The 8,717-nt window shown below is 39.4% G+C and overlaps 1 protein-coding gene across 3 annotated transcripts in view; it reads right to left on the bottom strand.

Moving 5' to 3' along the window:
• Positions 1–4,171, bottom strand: part of ALDH8A1 (aldehyde dehydrogenase 8 family, member A1) — a 35,740-nt gene extending 31,569 nt beyond the window's left edge. The window contains exons 1-2 of one of the 3 annotated variants that reach the window (XM_006834642.1): positions 4,167–4,171; positions 3,169–3,327 (exon numbers count right to left, since the gene is read on the bottom strand). In XM_006834642.1, coding sequence (XP_006834705.1) covers positions 3,169–3,306 — 138 coding nt within the window. In that variant the 5' untranslated portion in view covers positions 3,307–3,327; positions 4,167–4,171. Of the gene's footprint in view, positions 1–3,168; positions 3,357–4,166 lie in introns of those variants that run through there. The other 2 variants (XM_006834643.1, XM_006834644.1) reach the window with 2 other exon arrangements.
• Between the last annotated feature and the right edge of the window lie 4,546 nt (positions 4,172–8,717).

Genomic DNA, 8,717 nt, shown 5'->3' with positions numbered 1-8,717 from the left:
ATATATATCTTAATCTGTATTATATAAATGAAAATTAATGGCTTCTGTGTTTAGGTCCCAGATTGTTTATTTCAAAAATGAAAATTCTGCCACATCAAACTCATATTTTTACACATTCAATTGCTTTAAAAGTAGCCTAAAACAAAGCAGATTTTTATCCACTTTGTTGTTGTTGTTGTTAAGTGCCGTCAATTCCAACCGACTGCGACCTTGTATAGGGTTTCCAAGGAGTAGCTGGTGAGCTTGAACTGCCGATCTTGCAGTTCAAACGGCTTTACAGCCTGGTGCATTAATCCACAGCACCATACCAGGACTCCTTTATCCACTTTGTTGTTGTTGTTATGTGCCGTGGAGTCGGTTCCGACTCATAGTGACCCTGTACAGGGTTTCCGAGGCTGTAAACCTTTACGGTAGCAGAAAGCCTCATCTTTCTCCCGCAGAACAGCTGGTAGTTTCAAACTGCTGATTCTGAGGTTCACAGTCCGATTCGTAACCACTACGCTACTAGAGGTCCTTATCCACTTTAGGGTATGCAAAGTCTGTCTGGCTCTGCGTACATTGAGAAATTACACCCAATACCTGCTTGCCATATTGCTACTGTGTACCTGCTAAGTTGATCCTGACACACTAAGACCCAATGTGACAGAGTAGGGTTTTCTAGACCACAGTCTTTATCCCCAGGTCTTTTCTATCATGGAGTCACTGGGTGGGTTCGAACCACTGACCTTTTGATTCGCAGAAAAGCACTTAACCATTGCACCAACAGGACTCCCCTTCTAGCCAAAGATAAGATAAAACTGTAGTTATAAAGACTCCAAGCCATTGCTGCCTTTGGAGCTCTGAGACACAGACATCCCATCTTGCTGCTGAGCAGGATCCCCTCTAGGATACCTCTTTCCCCCTCCCCCTAGAGTTTCTTTGAGCTCTTCCCCTTCTGAGGGCACCCCCAGGCCTCGTGACTTTGGAAGGTCTTTTGCTGTGAGGGGCGTGCCCCACAAGCAAAACTTGTCAACACTTGTTTGTTGCTGAAGCGCGAGCTCCAATAACTAGCTTCTTTGGCAACACTGCCATCTTGTGGTCACATATTTTTCCTTAGCGCAGCCCTGAAACCCCTTGAATTCACTACAATCTATTCGATTCTAACAACAATACTGTTTTTATTAAGGGCCATTGAGTCGGTGCGGACTCATAGCCACCCTGTTAGGGTATTTGAGGAGTGGCTGGTGGGTCTGAGCCGCTGAACTTGAAGTTAGCAGTCCAGTGCTTATCCTACAGCACCACACCAGGCCTCGCCACAATAACATGAAGTAGCTAGTATTATTTCCATGTTATAGATGAGAAGATTGAAAAACGGAGAGCTTCAGCTCTAAGCCAAGGTTAGAGCCACCAAGTGGCAGTGTGAATTCACTCAGCTTTGCTATTCTGCAAATGTCTGTGTGTGTGCAGGAATCACCATTGGTCTAAGTATCGGATAGAGTGCACTGACACACTCTTCTCTAAGACATAAAGAGAATAATAGCATCTAATTCATAAATTCTTAGGACTCATTCATGCTAAACAAGACTCACTGGAACACAGAGTCACTCTTAACAGTATCAATAGCATTTCCTGAGGGCCACTTATTGGTCAATGAGGCATGTAGTTTGTTTAGTGACTGTATTTTTTTGAGTCAGACTTAAAGGGCCCAGATAGGATATCCACAAGTTGAATTGGTGGGAAATCCAGAATATCTATTACTTGATGAGCAAGTAACCTATATATACCACATTCTGTTTTCTAAAAAGGCAAAGTCATTACCTACAGAAAACATTTCAGCTGAATTTGGTGTATTTGTAATTTTTAACTTCACTTTGGAAAAGACTTGACCAGAAAAAGAATGGGAAGCTATGAATTTGGCTTTATCACATTTATCCCAGGTCATTTAAAGCAAAACAGAATTGTTAGTTACAATTTAACCCATGATTAGGAAATAACTACAAAAATTTTTTTTTCTCCATCCAAAAGTCTAAAGGTTTTCTAAAGCAAGGCAGATTTAAAATGTCATTAACCAAAGGGAAACAGTAGCTAAGTGCTTTTAAAAAATGTTTTTAACTTTGCCTGTAATATATATTTATATGTGAAGGCTATAATTTTAAGTAATTTAGTTATTTGTACTTTTCAAAGAATAAATTATAATCCACTAGCCATGAGATAACTATACATCCATAATCCATCTTTATCACACCAGATATGTTAAACATTCTCAGTACAGTAATTTTATAAGTATCAAAAATATCACAAATACTTTAGAAATTTATCCAAACAAAATTAATTCCAAATCACTATTTTTTAAAGAGTGTGCCAGGTAGCAGCTTGAGTAAGCAAAGGGATGTTGCTAAATTTAACTAAAAAATTATATGAGAATTGAAATTTGGGTTTCAAATGATGGATTTCACTTTACTGTCTCTGCTGCTGGCTACATTAAATATTTGGAAGACACAAGAAATTATTCAGAAGACCATCTAAAATTCATCCGTTTTTGCTTTGTTTTTAATAAAGAAACAGATTTTTTAGGAACCCATGGATATAGGAGTAAAGTTTAGCAGCTCTTGATAGAGAAAAGGGAGCATTTAGTAATACTGATCATTCTTATAAATAATTCTTTTAACTAGATGTTGATTCAGAAATGTTCATGGATTACACAAACAAAAACGGACACACACATGTGTGTTATGTTGGCTAGATAAGGACCCCGCTTCTGAATGCAGTAGTATCCTGAGATCTGGTTAAATTCCATCCATGTACAGTAACAAAATAAGCCGTCCTATGAGATTGTTCTTCAGCTAGTTACAAGGTCGTCGGTTCAAACTCACCAGCTGCTCCTCAGAAACCCGATACAGGGTCGCTATGAGTCAGAACCGACTGAACGACACTTAACAACAACAACAATTGTGAGGATGGTGCCGGACCAGGCAGTGTTTTGTTCTGTTGTGCATAGGATTGCTATGAGTCAGAACTGACGTGACAGCACCTAATAACAATAGCAATAGCATTCAACTGTTCTATTCCTTCTCCCAACTCCCTTTGCATTTAGAAAGTTAAAGTTCCCATAACGGACCAACACACTGCATGAATTTAACACATTTAATAAATTTAATGAATTTGTGTTCTATAAGGGAGTATACTCACCTCTGCTTTTCCACTATCAGGCACTCGGCAGTATACTTCCCCTGTTGAAGGGTCATAAGAATCTATATATGAGTTACAAGGTAAAAACTTGCCACCGATGAAATTTTCCAAAGTCAAAAGTGTCTTTGTTGCAGCCATTTGTATGAAGAAAAATTCTACCTGTCACCTTCACAGTACTTCAGTTTTGTCCTCTGTACTTTTCTTCTACTCCTGAGTTAGTTTCCCTTCTCTTCCAAACCCAGGATTCTCATCTGTAAATCATTGACCAGTAGACGCTGACCTGAATCTTCCTGAGTATTGCAATCTCCAAACTATAAACTAAGAAAGGATTCATGCATCTCACAGATTTCCAATGCATTACGTCTTAAACATCAACATGTGTGTCATAGCCCTTTAAGATGATCAAAAAGCACCATTGTATTGCATTCAACTGTCAACTTTTCACTGCGGATTTATGAAGTGGTAGTCCTGGTGTGGTGCAGTGGCTTAATGCGCCAGACAGCAAATCCGTTTGAACTGCAAGGTTGGCGGTTCAATCTCACCAGCCGCTCCTTGGAAACCCTATCCAGGGTCGCTATGGGTCGGAACCGACTCGATGGCACTTAACAACAACAACAAAGTCTCTGAAGCATTTCCTTTTACACGAAGATAGTGCAGGACTGGATATTTTGTTCTGTAAATACATAAGGTTGTCATGAGTGAAAGCAGACTCCACACCAAGTAACAACAACACATTTAATCCACACAACAAATCCATATGAAGCACATATTATTACTTGCACTTTTTAGAAGAAACTAAGCCTCTGATGGGTTGAACGACTTGTCCTAGGTTACATAGTTACTAAGGTCTGAACCACAGCCGCTTGGTCTCCAAAGCATGCTCTTTTTGCTCCATGCCTCACTGCTCTCGCAACCACAGAGACAGCGGAAGACAGAGTCCCCTTTTCCATTCTTTATCTCTCCTTCTTTGCCTTGGCTGCCTTCTTCTAGTAGCTCACCTTTCCTTTTTGTTCCATCTTCTCAATGGTAGCTGCTTTTTGCATTCCTGATATTTGGGTTATCTCAGTATTTCCTGTGTGCTCTTGTAGCTTTCCAATGGTTATATAATCACCTTCCTTTCTTTGAAATGTCTTCCATGATTTTTCTTCTCCTGAATGGACCCTGACTGTATATATTATTGTATTAATTTATCCATGTATATATTTATTTATATGGGACCAATTTCTAAACTGGACTCCTGATGTGGCACTGTGAACCACAAGGTTGGCAGTTCAAACCCATCAGCTGCTCCTTGGAAACACTATGCAATGTTGTTATGACTAGGAATCAATTCAATGGCACTTAACAATTAAAAGATATTGGAAGAGGTTTTTAACAAAAACATCAATATGACCAAATGTCATTAACATAAGCAAATTAAAGTAACCTGGAAGATGTTCAACTTTTCAAGCTGAGAAAAAAATTTCATCTTTGCACAGCTTCCTTGCCTCCTCTTACTGGATGGGGAGAAGGGGCCCTTTCCAAGAAGGTGCTTGTGTTAAATCAGTGTTTTAGTTCCAAAGTGTCTGTAGATGCTTTGATTTGTTAAGGAGAAACGACCAAGGAGTTCATCCTTCGTTCAGCAGCGCATCCTATATAATTTACTGAGAGGTGCACTAATACGCAGAGAACCATTGTGGTAGTGAAGGTGTCATAGAGTTGGTTCATAATGACCTTGTATAGGGTTTCCCAGGAGCCGCTGGTGTGTTTGAACTACCAGCTTTGTGCTTATCCCACAGCACCACACCAAGACTCTGCAAAAGGAACTGTTGTTATGAATCAAACTAACTTACATCAAGTAAGTTCTAACTCATAGAGACTCAGTGTAGGGTTGCCCAGGATCAGCTGGTGAGAGTGTGCTGGGCTAGGAAGAAACACTGTGAAAGGAACTTGGAGCACAGTGCAGAGAAAGAAGGGATTAGAGGATGCTACTTTGCAGATAGATAAGTGTCCTCGAGTTGATTCTCAATCATAGTGACCCTGTATAGGGTATCTGAAGAGTAGCTGGTGGACTTGAACCACCAACTTTTTGCTAGCAGCCTAGTGCTTATCCTACAGTGCCATACCAGGACTCCAAGGTAACTCTGTTGTTATTGTTATTAGGTGCCATCGAGTCGGTACCGACCCATAGCGACCTTATGCATAGCAGAATGAAACACTGCCCAATCCTGGGCCAACCTAGGCAGAGAAATATCTGTTGAGGATCTCATCCTCCTCCTGTCTCCCAGGAAATTGACCACCACCAAATTGTCCTCTCCTTTTGACTCTGCATCCTCCCTGCTCTTTAAGCCTTTAAATGAGTTCAAGTCTCTCCAAAATCATATAAATATAATAGCCTTTCACATCATGTGTTACATTTTAAAATGTCCTTCCTGCAGTGCAATGATTTGCTTTTACATGACCTGTTGTCATTAGATGTCATCGAATCAGTACCAGTTCCTAGCAACCTAGTGCACAGCAGAATGACACACTGCCCAGTCCTGCATCAACCTCATAAATATTACTGAGCTTGAGCCCACTGCTGTTGCAATTGTGCCGATCCATCTTGTTGGCGGTATTCCTCTTTTTCCTCTGTCATTCCATTTTACCAAGAGTGATGTCCTTCTCCAGAGATTGTTCTTTCCTGATACTATGTCCAAAGTCTGAGAGACAAAATCATCCTGGCTGTCAAGAAGCATTCTTTCTGGCTATATTTCTTCCAACACAGATTGGTTTGTTCTTTCAGCAGTCCATGGTACTCTTAATATTCTCCTCCAACACCATAACTCAAATATATCAATTCTTCTATGGTTTTCTGTATTCACTGTCCATCTTTTGCATGCATATGAAGTTACTGAAAATGCCATGGCTTGGGTCAGGCTCACCTTCGCCCTCAAACTGACATCTTTGCTCTTCAACCCGAGGTCTTGTGCAGCAGATTTGTCCAATGCTATACGTCGTTTGACTTCTTCACTGCTGCTTCCATGAGTGTTGATGGGTGAGTCAAGCAAAATGAAGTCTTAGACAACATCAATCTTCTCTTCATTTATCTTAATGGTATTTATTGGCTCAGTGGTGAGGATTTTTGTTTTCTTTACATTGAACTGCAAACCATAACAAAGGCTGTGGGTTTTTTGTTTTGTTTTATTATCTTCATCAGTATTTTAAGTTCTCTTCCCTTTCAGCAAGCAAGGTTGTATCATCTGCATATCGGAGGTGGTTAATGAGTCTTCCTCCAATCCTGACGCCACATTCTTCTTCATATAATCCAGCTTCTCAGATTATGTGCTCAGCATGCAGATTGAGTAAGTACAGCTCACACCTTTCCTAATTTTAAACCATTCGGTATTCCCTTATTCTGTTTGAACAACTGCCTCATGGTCTATGTACAGGTTCCTAATGAGCATAATTAAGCATTCTGGAATACTCATTTTTCTGTAATGTTTTCCATAGCTTGTCATGATTCAAACCATCAAAAGCCTTTGCAGTCAATAAAGCACAGGTAAACATCTTTCTGGCATTCTCTGCTTTCAGCCAAGATTCATCTGACATCAGCAATACTATCCCTCACTCCACATCCTTGTCTGAATCCGACTTGAACATCTGACAGTTCTCCATCAATGTACTGTTGCAATCGTTTTTTTGAATTATCGTTAGCAAAATTGTATTTGCATGTGCTACTAATGATATTGTCCAATGATTTCTGCCCTCCCTTGAGTCACCTCTCTTTGGAATGGGCACAAATATGCATCTTTTTCACCTACTTGGCCAGTTAGCTGTCCTCCACATTTCTTGGCATAGATGAGTGAGTGCCTCCAGTGCCACATCAGTTTGTTGAAAGATTTCAATTTGTATTCCATCAATTTCCAAAGCTTTGTTCTTTGCCAATGCCTTCAATGCACCTTGGACTTCTTCCTTCAGTATCATTGGCTCTTGATCTTATGCTACCACTTGAAATGGTTGAACACTGACCGTTCCTTTTTAGTACAGTGACTCTGATGCTTTCTGCATCATTCAATATTTTGCCCATAGAATCCTTCAATTCAAATTCAAGGCTTGACATTTTTCTTCAGTTCCCTCAGCTTGAGAAATGCTGAACATGTTCTTCTCTTTTGATTTTCTGACTTCAGGTCTTTGCACATTTCATTATAATATTTGACTTTGTCTTCTAGAGCTGCTCTTTGAAATTTTCTGTTGAGCTCTTTTACTTTAGGATTCTTCTATTTACTTTAGGATTTCTTCTATTTACTTTAGGATCTGTATGCTGGAGAGTCAGTTTCAGAGTCTCTTCTGACACCCATTTTGAGTTTTTCCTTCTTCCTTGTCTTCTATATGACTGTTTTCTTCCTGTATGATATTCTTGATGTCATCCCACAACTCTTCTGGTCTTCAGTCTTTAGTGTCTAATGCATCAAATCTGTTCTTGAGATGATCTCTAAATTCAGGTGGAATATGTTCAAAGTCATATTTTGGTTCTTGTGGACTTATTCATATGTAGTCAATTTGATTTCTGTGTATTCCATCTTTTATGTTGATTTTTTTAAAGGTATTTGCAGTGAAGAAGTCATTGGTCTTGTAAAATTCTATCATGCAATCTCAAGCATTGTTTCTGTCACCAAGGTCATGTTTTCCAACATCCTTCCTCTTTGCTTCCAACCTTTGAATTCCAGTCACCAGTAATTATCAATACATCTTAATTACATGTTTGATCGATTTCAGACTGAAGAAGTTGATAGAATTCTTCAATTTCATAATCACTAGCTTTAGTGCTGGGTGCATAAATTTGATTAATAGTTGTATTAACTGGTCTTCATTGTAGGCATTTGCATATTATCCTATCACAGACACATGTACTTGAAATGTTCTTTTTGATGACTAATGCAATGCCATTCCTCTTCAATTTCTTTCCTGGCATAGTAAACCATGTGATTGTCAGATTCAAAATGGGCAAAACCAGTCCATTTCAATCACTAATGCCTAGGATATTGATGTTTATGTGTTCCATTTCATTTTGGACAATTTCCAGTTTTCACAATTCATACTTAATACATTCCATGTTCTGATTATTAGTTGATGGTTACAGCTGTTTCTCTTTATCTTGAGTTGTGCCCATTAGCAAATGAAGATCCTGAAGGCTTTACTCCATTCATGTCATCATGGGTCAACTCTACCCCAGTCTTATTATGAGTGCCTTGCAACCTGAGTGGCTCATTTTCCGGCACTATATCTGACAATATTCTAGTGTTCTTCATCATGTTTCAACATTTTGATTCTATCTGACAGTATTCCACAGCTATTCGTAAGGTTTTCAGTGACTAAATATTCAGAAGTAGTCCGTTTCTCCTTTTTAGTCTTAGTCTGGAAGCTCAGCTGAAACGTCTCTGTTATGGGAGATCCTGTTGGTAATTAAAATACTGGTGGCATAGCTTCCAGGATCACAGGAACACACAAGTTACCAGTGTGACAAATCATAACTCTCACAAAATGCTTGTCTGGTTCTATGCAAATCGTGGCTTATGGTATACTGAGGG

Source organism: Chrysochloris asiatica, unplaced genomic scaffold, assembly GCF_000296735.1.
Source record: "Chrysochloris asiatica unplaced genomic scaffold, ChrAsi1.0 scaffold00013, whole genome shotgun sequence".
Lineage (NCBI taxonomy): Eukaryota > Metazoa > Chordata > Mammalia > Afrosoricida > Chrysochloridae > Chrysochloris > Chrysochloris asiatica.
The sequence above is the reverse complement of the archived record's forward strand: the minus strand, read 5'-3'. Positions and strand labels throughout refer to the sequence as shown.